General features: G+C 32.6%; 1 protein-coding gene across 1 annotated transcript; it reads right to left on the reverse strand.

Annotated features, from left to right (window-relative positions):
* Nucleotides 1–5,239: 5,239 nt before the first annotated feature.
* On the reverse strand, nt 5,240–18,322 carry LOC133200097 (cadherin-23-like). Its single transcript, XM_061335833.1, has 17 exons — nt 18,125–18,322; nt 16,889–16,948; nt 16,702–16,791; nt 16,487–16,576; nt 16,349–16,360; nt 15,947–16,063; nt 14,696–14,821; nt 14,508–14,586; nt 10,387–10,508; nt 9,516–9,704; nt 8,820–8,990; nt 8,381–8,542; nt 8,047–8,111; nt 7,514–7,766; nt 6,354–6,599; nt 5,761–5,851; nt 5,240–5,594 (listed from the first exon to the last, which is right to left on the reverse strand). The coding sequence occupies exons 1-17, from the start codon at nt 18,320–18,322 to the stop codon at nt 5,284–5,286; spliced, it is 2,382 nt and encodes a 793-aa protein (XP_061191817.1). The 3' UTR covers nt 5,240–5,283.
* Nucleotides 18,323–19,872: the final 1,550 nt, after the last annotated feature.

Consider the following 19,872-nt stretch of genomic DNA (forward strand, 5'->3'; position numbering starts at 1 on the left):
ACTGTTATTACAATCTTTTTTTAACGAAACTATTATTTGTCTAAAGTTTTGAATTAAAATTTCACATTTAATGGACTCTGAAATTATATTATAAATTTTAAGTCTTCTTCTAGTTCTGTTCTACGTGTACATTATCCTTCATTGCAGCCCGGAGGACCGGGCTGCTCTATACATATAAGTTTAAGTGTTGGTATATGGGGATTGAGGTGGGAGAAGTTATTCAGAATTAAAGGTTTTCTAAACATTAAAAAGATTGTTAATCAGAATGTTCTTTCCCTTTATAAATTACGAGATACACAATATATTTACTTCCATAAAGTGAATCTGTAAAAATATATATGTTTTTCATATTTAATATATAAAGTTGCTTATCATTTACTATCGGAAAAACGACAGGTCCCTTTTTTTAGAACATCGAATTTTACTTATCGCATAAAAACGTAAAAATGTACTTTACACAGTTCGTGTTTTATATTCTTAAAGTGAAAGATATTTTTGAAAATAGGTGATGCATGTGTCTGGTTTCAAATTATATTTTATGCAGCCAACATTTACTTGAGGAATTGATAAAGTTTAAAAGGGTATCGTTTTTGTTCGATTTTCATCCGACTATAAGTTTTCAAAATATTCTCGACTATCCTCTCCATCATTTAGACGCATGCCTTTTTCACACATATCGAAGCGGTTTGATGATAAAGACTCATTTCCATTGTTTACTTTATTTATTTCCCGGGCGACAATTGATGGTTACATCAATGTTTTCTTGTTATTATTTGATTCAAGATTATTATGTAATAGTACTATGTGGGAAAGAATACAACGTAGTACGATTTAACACTTTGGAGTACTATGTGGGAAAGAATACAACGTAGTACGATTTAACACTTTGGAGTAATTAATAAGCGATAATTAATGCGGTCGTTTATGTAAATCACACATCGCCACAGAACACCAGACTGACCGGATGTGCCTCGAGGATGACTTGCAAAATGAAATATCATTCCCGAATTCACTTTCGATGATGTAGGATTTTTTTTAGGAATGTTTGCTTTTTAGCATATATAGTGATAAAGTGCTGAAAAAGCTTTAAAATATCATTGTACTTCAAAGCATCGATTCATAAAAGAGAATCAAAGCCTTATAAAAACTTTATACTGTACAAAGTTCAATATACGGATAGTCTTTCTTTTGGATTTTAACCGATACATCATGTTCGTATCGAGGAAAGAACCTCACACGAATACTAGTATTTCGAGGTTCTGATAAGCACAGATACCCATAACTACATTCATAGTAAATTGTACCGGGGTTGTAGACAGGGAATGATTAATTTAAACAATATTTTATTATGTAAAATCATAAAAGGATTGGACAGCAGGCCCTGCCTATATAAGCCCTCTCCATAATGGATGATTACTCCTCCATGGCACCCGATCCCACCTCTGATGTTTTTAGAGGTTCGTGTTTTCTCTGCTCCAAATTTGTGTTGTATCAGTAGACTTTTGAGATTGATTACTGTTCGTTATCATATTTCATTGTCAAACCTGAAGTACATACCATTCAGAACACTTTCTTTGATTTCCTGTGTATTACTGCCTGTCTCTGTTTGGATTATCGGAGGAAAATTAGAAGCGAACGTATTACCTAAAAATAGGGAGAGCCAGATCATACCAATTAACATAATCCATGTAAATGATAATTCATATTCTTGCAAATTTTGTTATATATGTACATGTGTATCTATAAACTACATGGTGTATAGGTAGTTTTCGATAGACGCTATTTTAAGAGTTTTTTTCCGTTGACCGCCATATTGGAGGTCATCATGCCCAGTTTCCTTTATTATTCAACCAATTTAAAATTGCCATACTTGATATTCAGGTGAAGATAACGCTATTTTTTTCCTGACAAATATACGTTTGGTAAAGCTTCCTTTAATTCAGTAATTTAGAATTGTAAAGATTTTTTCCTTTATATTTCTGCCATACATGCTTAAAAATCAGTTGCTCAAAGAGGAAAATGCACCGGTTTGACCTTCCAGATGGCGACCAAAGAGAAAATACGTCATGCCAAAACTTTCTATTGAAAAGAAATAAATCAATTATATTTTTTGCATATTCATAAACTGATATAGTAACTAGCTAGTATTTGGTGCATTGTGCATAGCATCATTTATTATTTTTAAATTGTTATCATGTAAAGATGAAAACATTCAGCAAATACTGCACAATAATAAAAGAGCTGCAAAATTTCCCATTCTCGCCATACTGTAACAAGCAGGATCATGGAATCCACCAAAAGACTGTACGAAATAAATTTAAGACTCGTCAAAAGGAACTTTTTATGAGATCAAAAATGACGTGGCATTTTCAGAGTAAAAAAAAATAAGAAATAAGATTATACTTGCATCTGTATTTGGATAGATGGAATGAGTTCCCAATTAACCCTAACAAAAGTAATTTATCTGTATTAAACTATCACGGGAATCCAGTGATAAGACTATGATGTTTAATGTGAGGCTGAGGGTCATCCTACACTGTAAAAAATGTGTTTACAATTCAAACACTTTTCTAAACACTTTGTTGTCACCTCCTTTTTTATATGTTTAATTCCTAAACATGTAAAATTTCTAAACATATCTCAGAAAGTGTTTAGAATTTAAACACTTTTGTGCTTAGAAATTAAACATATCTAAACACATAAACACAAGTGTTAAAATTCTAAACACATAACAGCAGAAGTGTTTAATATCTAAACACATAAGTATAATTTGTACCTGCAGAAAAACAAAACACTCAAATTTAGGCACAAAAAATATATGTTTTTTCAATGCGAATAATTGTCAAAATTTTCAAAAATATGTAACGATATTAATAATTTTCAATAAAGCCACTGAACGTTGGGATTTGTATTTAATTATTCAATACAATGGACACTGTGCAATGTACTTAATTTACACAAATAATGTAGGAGATGGAACTGAATAGATTTGATTAGTCTCAACAATTCAATCAGAATGACACATAATTTATAATGTACACATGGATAACAAATTTTTAATCTTCAAAATTATTAAGAAAAAAATATTAAGCTGACAATTTAATGTCAAAACTTCATTGAATATATCTAAAAGCCTTTATTAAAGAATTTTTAAATTAAAAATACAAAATGTATATTTATATATATATTTATTATAATAATTATAATTTGAATCGGCTGCAGAGTTTTCCTCATGTCAATCACAAAAATATCAAATTTTATTAACTTTCAGCAAGTCCCAAAGCACCACATAATATAATCTATATATCCCATCAATAACTACCAGAAAGTAACCCAATTCGAATGCACGAGGATAATTGTAAACATTGTCGAATTAACTCAGTAATCTTCACAAAATGAAGTTTCAAAGTGTTGATTATGGAACAACAAAATTGCACTTGGAGATGACACCAGGTACTCTGATACGTGTATTTTGAGTTCGATCTGGACTACAGTACCTGTAGGAAAGAAAGCCAGATTGTAGTAAAAGTACAATGCCACTGATATTTTATATTAGTTAAAAAAAAATTGTTCAAGTTTTATTGAAACTATACTGATATAAATATAGATGTTTTTAATGACATTTAATATTATTTCCTCTCCTGTAAGTCTATGAACGAGTTCAAGATATCCCAAGTCAACTTTATTTACGTTGCTCATCGTGGTTAATTAATGCAAAGAAAAAGAAAACAAACCTTTAATGTATTGCAGTAATAAGATGCCCTTTCACGTATTTCATTATTTCGCCATGGTTATCCCTTGAATTGGGTTGTCATAACTCACATTGGTACATCACCTTATAGCTTGTTGTGTTTTCTTTGTTTAGATAGCCGCTCAAATTAACGTTCAAATATATGTGTGTCATTTCCGGGAAGATAACTCTGCACTTTACAGTAAAACATGTTTAATTTCTAAACGCATTTAGATATAAAACATGTTAAGACATAAGTGTTTAGTTGTTAAATACAATACTATACACGTTTAGATCTAAACATGTAATAGAAGTGTTTATTTCCTAAACACAATTTTTACAGTGTACAAATGCATAATACAATCAAGCCTACCTTACAAATTGAAATGATAAAATTAATGCAAGATTTGTGAAATGTATCCCAACAGAATTGAGCCATGTCTTACCTTTTAACACTAGAGACATGGGCTGATAAGGATATTGAACTAGTCATGAGGTGCATTTTGTCATGTGTTGAGTCAAAGGAAGAAAAGTTAAAGACATGTCCTATGTCTGAAGTTAATAAAAAAAAAAACAAAAAACAGTTGCTCAAGGAAAGAAAAATATTGATTGCTTTCATATATCGCCTTACCTGAAACATGAAAATATTACATATTTCAATTAAGTAAAAGATAATGTTAATTTTAATTGATTTTTACCTGTCGTTATTTCCGATACATGTATATGTGATATCTCTATCTCTTTTTAGAATTATTGCTCCTTTAAATGAAAAATGAAAATGAAAATTACTTTTTATTTTTGAATGATGCATTCATATAATGTCATATCTGTTAGACTTTTTACGACAAAGGTAGATTTTGTCACCCTTATTCGGAAATACTATTAAATAGATTGTTCGTATTCTTTAATATCATAAGTTTCATAAAAACACCTTTAACATAGATAAATATTAATTCTTAAACCTTATAAATTTCTTAATACAATATAAAACTTGATTTTCTGCTGGTTCATAAACCTATATCTGAATTTTTACATCATACAAAAATTAATAAAAAGTATGTTATGGTACACATTTTCATATCTGACAACTTATTTTATAAAAGCACCCCTTATAAAAATTAATTTTACTATACCTAGTTGACATAACAATACGTGTAAGGTCGACTGTTAAAAATGTTAATTTACTCTCCTCGGCTGGGCAACGTGGTGTTTATCTATTTATTAAAACAAAAACCACCCAGTCTGACAAAAACGTCACTAATCAGCAATTTTATGGACAACCCTATTATGCGTGATTCAAATCATCAGAGTTGATGCAACCAATGCATTACATGGTATGCTTTCAATCTAAATGAAGTACCTTGCACTTTATTTAAAACTGAAAGCTTGTGATGCACATTAAATTGTTGCCATATAGTTACAAAGTCAATACTTTAATATTCTTTGTATAGTCAATACTAAAAGGAAGTAAAGAATAGACACACCAAGGATGAAATTTTATTGCAATATTTGAAAAAGAGTCCTTTTCATTTTGAATGGTTTCCATAGAGAGATTATCCAAATATGCCAAGTATATCGGATCGGTCGACACAATGAAAAGAAACCTCCAAATATTTGTCGACACCGACACATGGTTCCCCAAAAATGCTGCTATCAGCAGACAATCTACAGCGTCTGTAACCGTTACAGGACCACTTAGCACGGTCTGTGGATGAGTGTGACTGACATCTAAGAGAACCAAGGTTACTTGAAGGACAAATGTCATTAGTGGTTCTTCCATATACGGCAGAGATAATTCGGATTAGCTTCCCTACTTCACACTGAATGTAACCCGCTTGTCCTTCACACAACACAAATGATTGTCCTATAAAGACATGTTTTAGATCTGTTGATATCTTACATTTACATATATTTAAGGTTAATCATGTTTGTATTGTGAAAGGTAATTCTGGTAAACAGTGTACTTGATTGTAAAAAACATTCAAAAATTCAAGAAAAAAAAAATAGAACAACAAAGAAATATAATCTACCTGAATAAGTGTCCCCGTGTTGTGCAGGCTTCACCGATGTCGTTGAACTTGAGTTTTTGTAGTTGCACGATGTGGCGGAATGAAGGTGTGCCTATTTAATCAAAACTACCCGTCTGGTTACAACGTTCAAACAATATCTTTGAAAATATGAGGACATTTTTTTTTTACAAGTATATGTTGCAACAATCTACATTCTTTGCTTTTATCAAAATTTACAGTTTCATTGGAACACTTATTTCATTCATTTATTACTTTTCTAGATATAAGATCCTAAATTGCTAAATTAAAGACTTACACATGCATGTATAAACACAAGACAGGTATTTTTAAAAATGTTCACTGCCTATCTCTAATATAAACCATGTTCCAGTTCTGGGGAATTTTCATTTTTAACAACCATTCTTGCAGCTTCAGATGGATATTTCTTGTGATCGTTTTATTTTCGAATAAGTAATTACCTTTCAACCTTTCAACTGTGCATGTATTAATGTTGACTGCATTTTATAAGTCAGAGTAATTACGCAGAAAAAGAATATGTAAACATTTGAACATTGTTTCTTAAAAATGCATCTTGAAAGTATGGAACTTTGAACCTGTAAAAAAGCTGTCACAGACACAGTTGAGGCCAGACTTGGAGAACCATGGTCATGTGCAGTAACCGCTAGTTCTAGCCTTCCATCAGGGATAGAGGAAAGCTGATTACGTGTCAGAGGGTTGACGATTCGGATAGATCCAGTAGTGCTGCTAATGGTGAAATGTTTATCTAAGGTGTCTAGTCGAGGAAGAAGGGTGTAGGTAATCAAACTGTTGGCTGTACGAGGTTCGTCATAATCAACTGCCTAAAATTATAAGAAATCAAAGCAAGTGAGCTTACTGTTTAGATTATCAGGTAACTACATATCTTCAAAGAAATATAATTATGGTTAAGTAGCAGAAAATATATAATTGCGTGTCATTGCTTCCAATATGGAAATCGATACTCAACTTCATCGTATAAAATTCCTGGATCCGCCTTTCTGCATTTTTGTTTGTAATATTTTAGCTTTTGAAGGGTTTATTTAAGACGATATAGTTGACAATAACATCAGTAAGCAGTAGCAATAAACAGATCACAGTGGCATTCCTCCATAGCATGTTGCGAGACAAATGAAAAGAACAAACTTAAAGTACTCATTATGCTTGTTCTGGAATTTGAACCCTGAAATCTCTGTACATATTTCTTATTTACTCGGATCATTCACGGACAGAGAAACGCAAAGCAACTATACGTCGCCCCTGATGCGTAGTGGTTAGAGGGTTTCTATAGAATCGCTGAGTAAAAGGAGTCGACCCTTACGTCGCGGGTTCGAATCCCACTGTGGGACGTAAAGACCGGTCCTTCGGATGAGACCGTAAAAACCCAGATCTCGTGTCGCTGTAGGTGGTGGTACAAAAGAATCCCTCACTGTTCAAAAGTTCTGAGTGGCGAGTACAGGTCTAAATTTGCAGCACTCCACCGGCATTTGTGTCTCAATATGAATGAAAATTTCTCGAAGGGACGTTAAACAGACAAACATGAAAATGAAACTACACCTTCCTTTCTTGACTCTTTGCCAGAGATAAAAATGTATGGATAAAAAGAAAATAATTCATTGCTCGGTTGTCATAGCATTTTGAGTTGTAACAATCAACAGTTGCTTTTTCTAAGAAATCACCGTACTTATAGGAAAAAATCGACTGTCGATATACCAAAATTATTGATCATATGACCTACATGTACAGTGAAGTTATTAATTCCTGATATTAATGAAGAATTTTCTGTGATCCCAAATTCATATTTTGGCTGCAAAAACATCGGACTGTTATCGTTTACATCCATGAGTGTTATTTTCACAGGAGCAGACGACACCTTTCCTCCACCATCCCTTGCTTCAACCGACATATAGTAAACCCTTTGTCTTTCCCTGTCCAAGCAACTGCTGTTACATGCCACTGATATTACTCCAGTCTTAGAGTTGATGCTGAACCTAGAATTAACATAAAATTGTTCTCATGTTTAGTGAAATACATTAAACACACACACACACCCTCACACACACACACACACACACCCTCCCTCACACACACACACACACCCTCACACACCCTCACACACACACACACACACATATATATATATATAAATATAAATATAAATATATATATATAATATATATATATATATATATATATATATATATATATATATATATATATATATATATATATATATATATATATATATATATATATATAACTTTGGCTTACGAATTATCTGTTTCTGATAATATGTATTGAATTTTTCCGTAATTTCCAGTATCCATATCATTGGCCTAGAAATAAAACAAGTTAATATCAAAGGTTTAAGTTAAAATACACGATAAATGAACGATTGCCTAGTTCTCTATAAATAAGATAAAGAAATATAAATGGCAATTATTGTAAAGTTATTAATTCCTTTAGTACTCTTTTGAATTGTTAATGAAGTTAACATGTTTCAAATAAAGATTTTTTTTAGTATGGTAAATAAAACTATCAAACGTACTTGAATTTAAATTTTCTTTAGGAAACACAATAACAAAAGAAAAACCTATCTGATTACCTGTACACTTGCTACTGGGGTTCCATATTTTGTGTTTTCTGGAATCGAGAAACTAAAAGCGCTTGCAACGAATTGTGGGTAAAATCTGTTTGTTTGATTAACGTATAACGTCACTTGACAAGAGCTAGACAGTTTGGGTACACCTCTGTCTTCAGCTTTTACCTGAAAAAAATCATCAAATCTTTTTCTTACTTAGTAGAGTTATGGCATTTATTGATAATTTCGTAATAATTATTGTAAATAAAGGAAATCACACTAATAATATTGAAGAAATAAAGATTATAAAGGATATTCTTTTGAAGTTGTTCATCTGGAAATCGACACACTCCCCCTTTTCTCTCATTGCAGGTGACTTGATAAGCTACATATCCTTTAAAGAAATGAAATGCTATATCTTGTATATCTACTTTACAGTATTAATTTCCCACAAATCACTTACATAGAGGTGAAGAATGGTCCACGTATTATAATCGACAGTAAAATTATTGACGAGCCTCAGTTGTACTGATCCACTGGAATAAACTGTAGATGGTGAGGCTTCAACTAAAAACAGTCTCCCACCCATGCCAAAGTTTACAGAAACTGTTAAATCCACAATGCTGTTGTTACCCTGTAAATAAACATGGGGAAATTTTAATTTTAAGGTATTTAGTTTTTCTTCTCGAATATGTTGAAAGTTGAGGAAAATTATAAAATATGCATTTTCCAGTGCACAATATGTATGTATATAGAGAGAACATATTTCTTAGGATCTTGACGTATATAACAACAAAATATCAACATATTTTTCACTTCAGTTATATTTGATTGCTGATAATCCTAAAAGTGAATTAATTTCTCAATGTAACATAATGTCTTTGTTTACCTGTTTATTCGGGGACCCATTGCAGAAAAAAAATATTACCAGCTTATAATAATAACAGTGGTTATGTATAGCGTTTTCAATGTTGCATCTGATCATCTTCGTATAAACACAGGAAACATTATTGTAGGCTAATCCACAAGCATGTTTCAATAAATGCTTAACTTTCTTTCGTTTTCAAAAAGAAATCAAAAGATACTGATGTTAATTTGCGAATTGTCAAACAAGAATGTAATAAAAAGTTTTAGAATACAGTTCTTTAAATCTCAGTACCTGGTCAGCATCGGCCAGTGAAACACCGTCTGGAATATTTATGTCAATATCAGTCAAACCCTCCGGTACATAGCCTGTGTAGACACTTTTCTCAAATACTGGGGGGTTATCATTTATATCCTTGACGAATAGTTTAAGGGTTGCTGTAGTCTGTGATGCATTGCTGGGAACGTCTGTTATCTCTGATGCCTATATATATATATATATATATATATATATATATATATATATATATATATATATATATATATATATAAGGATATATATATATATATATATATATATATATATATATATATATATATATATATATATATATATATATATATATATATATATAAGGAAAAGATTTTTTTTTGTCTTTAAAATATGCTGATTAGAACAGATATATCACCTTGAGTGTTACACTACAAAGTCAATTCTATCTATCTATCTATCTATCTATCTTAGGAATGTCAACGAATATTCTAATATTAATTCGATGAATTGATATTCGAATATTGATTTATGATTGGAATATTCATTTTGTTTTTATCATTATTTTTTGTATACTTGGAAGAGGAAGGATTCTTGTTTAATTGGAAAAAAGTATTTAAGTAAGTTCAATTTCGATCACCTTATTTCCATTAATTTTGAATCATTTCGGTGTTTCAGATGAAAAGTCATTCCCTTGAAATCAAACATTTTGCGATATTTTTAACAGGACTGGTAATGGATACTTGTGAACACTTATTGTATATCAGGAGGGGTTGTCTTGTACGGTACGTAGCTTGGAAATAAAATTCCGTCTTGTAAAACAATAAGAAATAGAATCGTGTGGAAGATTTTATATATCTTTCAAATTTGCCGCTGATTGTAACAGATTTATCACCTTGAGTGTTATACTACAAAGTCCGTTTTCCCTGTTGAATAGTCCAGAGTCCCTGTCTAATGGTTTATGCGTGTATATTCCACCAGACACAGCATCTATCCTTACATAAGAGGCACATTCTCCTGGAAACAATATATGTAAAACAGTGCAAACAAAGGACAGCAATGATCCAATTTTTTTGTTGAATAGACATGGAGAGACACCCACTCTTGATAAAAATATTCTAATTATTTCATATTAAAGCATGAAAAATGGTACTTTGATAAAGTAGAATAATTAGATTTCATTGTGGATCAATATTCGTGGAATTCGTGGGTATCCTACATCCACGAATTCACATCCTCAAGGAATCAATATTTGTGGTTTAAATCGTTATCTTTCCTTTTGTAGGTAAGAGTAGATACATGAAATTACGTCCCTTCGAATATGTAAAATTTGAACAATCCACGAAAATGGCCTTTACGAATTTTAATGATTTTAATGATGATTAATGATTGTCACAGTTGATAAAAAATCTGCACGTTATGAAGAAGATTCGTGTTCAAAAATAGGAGGGAAAAAAAGGTACACTTTTTTTTCTACCCGTCGTAGTCTTTGCAAATTGTGAATTTCAGAGAAAATCTTCAATTTTATGCAAATGTGCCGCACAGTACACCATATTAACTGTTACTAATCGAACTATCACCAAATTAGTTGCTGAGGAATTTAAAATGTAACGTAAACACTAGTGTGTCCTCATCTTCCCTCTTGACGAGAATTGATAGTTGATATCAGAACAGTGTCGCGTAAAATGACCGATTAAACAAATACATTGAGTGTGTGTATTTAAAATCAAACAATTTTTTGTCATTTTGTAACTCAAGTTGTTTTTAATTAGAAGAAACGACTGTTACCAAAGTGTCAACGAGTTACGGGTTATCGTTAAAGAATATCCTTTTATCGTGAATAATTTTGCTTCTAACATATATTTTTCTTTATGATTATAGACTGAGAATTGTTTTTTTGATATTACTGCTTATATTGGTTCCATTGTTATATATATGTGTAATTTCTTTCATAGCAGCACATACTCGTAGATATTTTTTGTTAGAAAACCTGTGATTGTGATGCACAGTGAAAAAATAACTCTCGGTCAAATACAGTGAAATCTGTTGATGTGTAATTGTTGTGCATTTTACTATTGCTTTATCTTACTTACAATAAATTTAATGAATTTGTCAAAAAAGACTTTACTTTGATTCTTTGCAAATCTTGATCTCAAAACAGAACTAGATATCATTGAGATGGTGGCCATCTCAAAGTGAAGGGCCCCGCTTTCAGCAACGAACATGAAAATGTAAGGTAGCTGAAAAGGGTTTATTTTGAAGAGGAACATTTGTGTACTATTAAGGGATGTGTTGTTTGAGTCTAAAGGGCTTCTGTGTCACCTTTGTTATAATAAACAAAAGGCCCAAGAGCCTTAACGGTCACCTGAGTACAACAATTTAGAGGATCCATAAACTGATAAATGAAGCTTTGTTGCCCAATAGCAAGAAAAATAGTACGATTATGATCAACAAAATAACTGGTCTAGTATCTTTCTATCTGTCCCCCATTTATCGTTATTACCATGCAGACTTTTAACAAAATGTCTATATTATTACCTCTCACATTGGCCTCACTTGGCCTTTGAAGAACATTTAAGAAGATAAGTTATTTTTGTTTCATTTTTATTCATCTATTATTTCCAAGTCTACCTGATTATTAAAACTATGAAAGTACTTTTTGTATTATACAATAAATGTTCTTGCATAATTCTCTTATTCTATTAACCTTTCAAATACATTATCTACAGTGATTAATTATCAAAAGTGAATGGCAAAGGGGAATAACTTCACTCAATAGAATACAAATTAATAGAGCCCTGGCCAGGACCAGAACATTTGACTAAATGGTCCAGATGTTCAAAAATCTGGTAAAAATACCCTTGCTTATTAAAACTTTTACTCTGTTTGCTTCCAATATGCTCAGGAGCAGAGGAGATTTTCGAAGAAATAATGGATTTTCACTATTTAACACAGCCCTACCCTAACACCAGAACCCAAGACTTTGGGTCATGAAAATTTACAAATTTGGAAGAGGTACCCTCATCATCATAACTATATAACTATGCAATTAGTTGAAGATTTTCAAAGAACTCAAACATTTTCAATGTATACCCAAATACAACCCCCCCTTCAGAGAAACAACAGAACCCCTGGGACCACAAGATTGAAAAAATTTTGTAAAAACATCATTGCTCATCATAACTATACACTTGTTTCTTTGCTTTTTAACCAGGAGTAAAAAAATATATTGAAAGAAATTATGAATTTTCACTATATAATCTATAACCATCCCCCCTTCACCAGAACCCCTGACCCAGGGGCCATGAAATTCACAGTTTTGGAAGAGGCAGCCATGCTCATTATAACAATGTACTTAGCTAGTTTATTTAATACCCAGGAGCAGAAAAGAAGATTTTCAAAGATTTAATGCATTTTCACTATATAAACAACAAAACCCCGCCCTAACGCCAGAACCCTTGACCCAGGGGCCATGAAATTCACAATTTTGGAAGAGGCAGCCATGCTCATTATAACTATGCACTTAGTTTATTTCATACTCAGGCAGAGGAGAAGATATTCAATGATTTAAAGCATTTTCACTATATAATCAATAGAGCCCCGCCCTAACACCAGAACCCCTGACCCAGGGGCCATGAAATTCACAATTTTGGAAGAGGCAGCTATGCTCATCATAAATATGTACTTAGTTTATTGAATATCCAGGAGCAGAGAAGAAGATTTTCAAAGATATAATGCATTTTCACTATATAATCAATGGAGCCCCGCCCTAACATCAGAGCCCTTGACCCAGGGGCCATGAAATTCACAATTTTGGAAGAGGCAGCCATGCTCATTATAACTATATACTTAGTTTATTTCATACCCAGGAGCAGAGAAGAAGATTTTCAACGATATAATGCATTTTCACTATATAATCAATAGAGCCCCGCCCTAACACCAGAACCCCTGACCCAGGGGCCATGAAATTCACAATTTTAGAAGAGGCAGCCATGCTCAACATAACTATGTACCTAGTTAGTTTATCTAATACCCATGAGCAGAAAAGAAGATTTTCAAAGAAATAATGCACTTTCACTATATGATCTATATAGCCCCACCCTAGCACCAGAACCCCTGAACCTGGGGCCATGAATTTCACAATTTTGGTAGAGGACACAATGCTTATTACAATCATGCCGACAGTTTGACTGCTTGATGTCCAGGAGTAAGAAGATTTTTAAAGATTACATTAATTTTGGTGGTTTTAGCCCCACCCCTCAGGCCCAAGGGGGGGGGGGAAGGGACCATGAAATTCACAATTTTTGCCCCCCTTCACCCATAGATGCTATATGCTAAAATTGGTTGAGCGGTTTCAGAGAAGAAGCTGAAAATGTTTAAATGTTAACGCACGAAGCACGACGGACGACGACGGACAAAAACGGATAGCAATAAAAAAATAAAAATGGCACGAAAATCACGAGTGTTCCATATCCTCTATCAAAAACGGCACAAGAATCACGAATGTTGCATATCCTCTATCAAAATATGGAAGGAAAATCACAGATGTTCCGTACCCTAAGTCAATTGGTAAAGTTTGAGGCTGACTGGACTTAAGGGAAAGAAATTATGCACCGAACAAAGATTTTAATCAGAGAGGCTATTTTTGACCTTGATCCTTGACCTAGAAACTTCGTTCAAGGTCACATTCATTGACCAGTGGCACTCTGTGAGTGAAGTATGAGCCACATTGGACCAAAAGGAGAGAAGATATGCTCCGGACAAGGATATTTCATATAATTCTGCTATGTCCTTAACCTTAGACCTAGAAATATGGTTCAAGGTCACTGCACACCCTTTGCCCAAAGACACTCTGTGGGTGAAGTATGAGCCAGATTGGGCCAAGGAGAGAGAAGATATGCTTCGGACAAGAGATCTCGGACGGACAAACGGACGGAAGGACAGACTGATCACTATAGGGCGCCCGCAGAGCGGGCCCTAAATTAAGAATAAAAGCACATTGAAAAGGGTACAAACCTGCCTCTAGACTATATGATATGTTGTTCTGGATTCCTAAATCACCATCTAATGCGAAAACTTTTGTGATCAGTGATCCCTATTAAAAATAAACATTAGTATTTGATGTTTATCAGTCAGATAATAATTTGATCTAAATAAAAATTTTGAATTCACTTGTCAACTTTGAGAAATAGAAATAGTTATACCATGGGTATTCCCTCTTGTATTGAAACCATGTACGGCAATCCAATGAATATTGGTGGAGTATCTGGTACATCCAAAATTGTGATCAATAGGTCGGCAGTACTACTCAGTCTGGGATTACCTCCATCCTTAAAACGGTTATTATGTTAATTATCAGAATTAAAGATGCATCTTGACGCACACCTATTATCTCAAGTATACTAAATGAATATCACTGCATGTATTCCATGCGCATGGAATAATTTGCATGTGTATGTATATTTGCGTACTGTATTGTTGGAGAAGCACCTTAAAATGAAATATATGGAGATAACGAACAGTAATCGAGCTCAAAAGTCCATTAAACAATACAAAATAGGAGCAGAGCAAACACGGACCTCCAAACATCAGAGGTGGGATCAGGTGCCATGGAGGAGTGAGCATCCCCTGCCGACCGGTCACACCCGCTGTGTGCTCCTTGTCATGATCGGGAAATAACGGAAAAATCCGTCGACAATTCAGTGTGTAAATAATGGCCTAACAATTAGTATGAAAAACGTCAGTCAGCATTTGACTCAATGATAAATTGTATTTGCTGACAAGGTCATTGTATCGACCATAGAACTTACGAAATGATGACTTTAAACGAGACAGCTGATAATCTTGTTTCATCAACTTGTTTGTCAATAATTTACCTCGTTTAAGAAATTGTACATACGTAGAGCATGCTCTTGCGTATCGAATCAACTGAGAGATATATACCCCGTATGCAGGTGATGAAGGTATATTGCTGCATAAGTAAGGGAAGTTGACGATTGAAAAGTTAAAGTCATCACGTTTATCATAAAGCTTGGTTGTTAGATTACCATTAACGTCTTTTTCAAGTAAAATATCCAAATATGAAACAGATGTGATGATTAAAACTAATTTGTAACTTTTGAGGAGATGTTAGTTTCGAATGTGTTCACGGTAAAGATGCAGGGAATACCTTATTCTATCGTACTATTTACCGCGCTTTAGAACACATTATGTCCATTGCAGTCTTCTATGCATTGATCTTAACAAAAATTATGCATAAATTTATGCTAAATTCAATATCACAAAAATAAATTCGTCAAACCAAATAAGGTTTGTTAATTCCTTGAAATAAGCTGAGATAAGACAAAAAATCCTTTACTGAAGTTATTCTAGCCTACAATAAACTATTTAAATTGTCTACGAGTTATTCAAGCTTTGAAAGCAATAGGAAAATTGGTTTTAGCTATATCACTTACCTTGGCAATCAATGTATACTGATAAAATGTTAATCTCTCAAAATCAAGGTGTTGATTTAGGGTGACTTGTCCATTTAGTGGATTTATGATGAATATTTTTCCATACAGTGCAGACGCCTAGGAAAATGAGAATGGGCATTCCTTTTTATTCCCTTATTTTTTTTTAAAGAAAATCCATTGAGTCAACCAAATTATTGTTGTATTTATTTACACTACTACGGTATAAAGAATAACACTTTTCATTTTTCAAATAAAATGATCATACCTATTGAAAAAAAAGAGGTAAATATTATTTTCAAAAATTAATTGATGCCCTCAATGGAATTTAATCATTTAAAGAATCTTTAAGTTTTTAATTTGAAATGAAATTTTGGGATAATTCTCAACAACGTATTCAATTACCTGGCCAGCAGACTGTAAATGACACAATAGCATGTTAATTATCGTTATCTTAGTAATCACTCAAAAAATGTTTTCTTATTTTTTCTTATTTATAGCAGACCAACAAATATTTCATTATTAGACTATAGAGGTAATAACCTTCATATCATAGGACACGGATCCTCCGGGTCCATTATCAGGGTCGGTAGCAGAGATAGAGATGTTAATGGGAACAGCTAAATCATGATCCTAATTAAAAGAGATGACATTTATACGGGAAAGTTTATGTTGTAGCTTAAATAATAAATAGCTAGGTAATGTTGTATGCAAGTATCAATAAATCATATATAAAATACTTATATAACAGAATCTACCTCTGGAACTTGGATATGGTACGCTGGTTGTGAGAATTTGGGGGGTTCATCATTTACGTCATTCACAAAAAGGGTTACTTCTAAGGCGGACTACAAAGTTTAAATTCGTTTTTCATACACACAATGATCAAAATCTTTCAACAATTGTATTTCTGTGCTAGGCCTGTAATTGCGAACAAGATCTTACCGAAGGAGCATCCTTTTCGCTGCTAGTTGCAATAAATCTTAACAGATGTAGTGATTGTGTCTGAAAAATAAATTCAATAGTTTAGACTTATTGCTTTATGACATCTTTTCTGTGTAATTTTGGATTAAGAAAATGTGTTAAACATTTAATATTGCCTCTTTCAATAGTAAATATTTAATTAAACAATAAAATGCTTTTTTGGCTGTTAGTTCGGGGATTAATGTTGCAGCTGTTTCAGAAAAAATGCATAACCCGCGTTATGTAATTTTTTCTGCAAATAAACAACCTGAACTAACAAGGACATTATATTGTTTATATTTATATCTGTACAAATAGTAATTATAGTAGGGTTTAGTAGATGAAATATTGTATTATTGATAAGTACTTCATTGTACGTTTCATTGATGGAACAGCCACTGCTCAAGAAATCCGTAACGGTGTTTACTGACTTATAAACAGTAATGGTTTTCTTAAGGAATAAAGGACATCATATTCAGTGGATGTGTTGAATTCTTAGTTTTGGATGGATGTCGTCGTTCCTATAACAGCACAAGGCCATGCCGACAGATTGAATACCACACGTTTCAATGTTTAAATTTACATTCTCTAAATTTCCCCTTCATAATAGTTAATTTTGTTATTCTATTTTTAAATGAATTTACCTTTCATTAAAGGTGTGCTTAAGAGAACGTAAGAGCCGTTGTGACGTGGAAAGTGAACCGTTTTGACGTGGAAAGTTAAATAACGCAAATGAATATTTCGAAAATGACAAATTAAATTTAAATGTAAATATGTTATATTTTTATGGTAATTTAAAAGGGTAATTGTTTTTAATTAAATTGAGCAAGAACAATATACATTTTAGTATTTTAGAGATAATGCATATAGTTTCTACTGTGTATTTTACCACACAGTGTGTGTTACATGTATATAGGGCATTGAATGTTGCAGATTTCTAATGGATTTTATAAAGAAAATTACATCGAATGTAAATATACAATTTTGCAATTTTACACCGAATGTAAATATACAATTTTGAAATTGACTTCAATATTTTTTCCAGTTTTTCTTATATAATTTTTGATAACTATTTCATGATTACCACGTACTGTTAAAACAAGTTAAATATTAATTATGGAAAGCAAACACCTCACATTAAACTTATCAGGAGTTCCATTCTTCAAATCACATCATACGCTAAATATTTACGAAACTGGTCAACACATGTAAATTTACAACCTCTCTATCCAGGTTCTTTTTCAGAAAAACTCCCCAGGTACCACTTTGTGTTTGTTTGATTGTAACGATATCACTGGTTTCTCCTGTTGCTCTAACAGTTACAGTTCCACCATTTCTGTCTTGTGCTGTGATACTGAAAAGCTTCGTACCTGTTATAATCGATGAAGCAAATGTTTTTCTAAACGTGTCTTTCATATATTTTAGAATTCCAATATCAAATTAAAATGGTATAGGAATCAAAAATTGTATGTTCATACCGATATTCAAATACATACTCCGAGCGATTGGAACCGAACTTTTACCCATAAGAGAATGTTATTGTAAACTTGGATTAGATTTATATGATTTCAAATGAGGATGTTGCCTTCTAAAACTATTTTATACTCAGTGTTACAGGAATTAAATGTCATATTAACCGATGAAAGGCTTTGTGTTTCGGATTGCATACCGGTACTACATGTAATGCATCATGGAGGTATTATTAAATGCATGTAATTTGAATGAATTTATGTTTTACTTTTTCTTTAAGAAAGAATAAATTAATACATGAAATATATGGAGATAACGAACAGTATTCAAGCTCAAAAGTCCATTATACAATACAAAATAGGAGCAGAGCAAACACGGACCTCCAAACATCAGAGGTGGGATCAGGTGCCATGGAGGAGTGAGCATCCAATTTACATTTACAACCAATCTGACAGATGCCGACTCTGTTTTGGCTGATTGATTGATTGTTTATTGTTTAACGCCGAGTCGGCAATATTTCAGCCATGTTTCGGCGGATATGTTTTTGTAACGAACAACCAAATCCGATTATGTTAGCATGATTACATGCCCCCAGCCCCCCCCCCCCCAACCCCCCAACCCCCAATCCTTTTCATTTTACTACATGCTTTTGATTACATTGGATACATTTGATTGATGAAAAATCCTTAATGACAATGCTCGACGTGGGAGTAAATCATCTTAAATTCATTTAACACCATGTCTCACCAGTCGTCACATCAACTCGCGTTATCAGTGATATTTCAGTTGCCATTCTTGAATTTATATTCACGTGAATTATATGACGGTCCATTCTGGGACTCAATTAAATCTTTCCCTGATGTAAAATGTTGAAATTCATGTGAAATGTCTTTTCCCTTACAAAGCTTTTATAATATTTTATTCCACGTTTCTGACAGATTCCCCTCTTCATAATAGATGATTTTAAGTTTGTATCGCAGAAATTACCACCAGCCAGTATTTTCTATAAAATACTTAAAAACACTTAAATAGACACGTTTACAATAATAAATATTTTATACGCGAAAGAAGCATATACCAATTGCAATGTTTTCGTTGACTTCCTGAATGCCACCACCTGATTGCATATGAATTATCGGAGGAAAGTTTGAGGCAATCGTATTACCTGTATAAATGAAAGTCAAGATGCTATAAATGATGAATGTATAATAATCCATATCTATTGCAATTATACGGTTGTAATTATAATACATGTATGCAAAATACAATTATCATTTATACGAAATCTATTTTTTCTTATAAAGCATTTCTTATGCAATTTTATTCAATATAGTGTACAAGGCATTGTCAGATAAAGAGAATAAAGCATTAAGAAGTTACCAAAGATAACGAGGAGGACAGCAAATGTTTTTATATTCACTTTCTTCATATTTTATCAATCATATCACGGTGTCCACTTAAAGACAAAAATTCTGTACCAAAAGAATTTTAATACA

Source organism: Saccostrea echinata, unplaced genomic scaffold (genome assembly GCF_033153115.1).
Source record: "Saccostrea echinata isolate AGI-Se365-2 ecotype Australia unplaced genomic scaffold, CSIRO_AGI_Sech_v1 ptg000037l, whole genome shotgun sequence".
Taxonomy (NCBI): Eukaryota; Metazoa; Mollusca; class Bivalvia; order Ostreida; family Ostreidae; genus Saccostrea; species Saccostrea echinata.

What these genes read in the sequence shown, in the direction of transcription:
- LOC133200097 (XM_061335833.1), bottom strand. Translation starts at nt 18,322, where the DNA reads ATGAAAGACACGTTTAGAAAAACATTTGCTTCATCGATTATAACAGGT. An exon ending in AGAACCTGGATAGAGAGGTT is followed by an intron (nt 16,949 to 18,124) that starts GTAAATTTACAT and finishes TTTATTTTTCAG; the next exon opens with ACACAATCACTACATCTGTT. An exon ending in TTAATAACTTCACTGTACAT is followed by an intron (nt 6,600 to 7,513) that starts GTAGGTCATATG and finishes TTATAATTTTAG; the next exon opens with GCAGTTGATTATGACGAACC.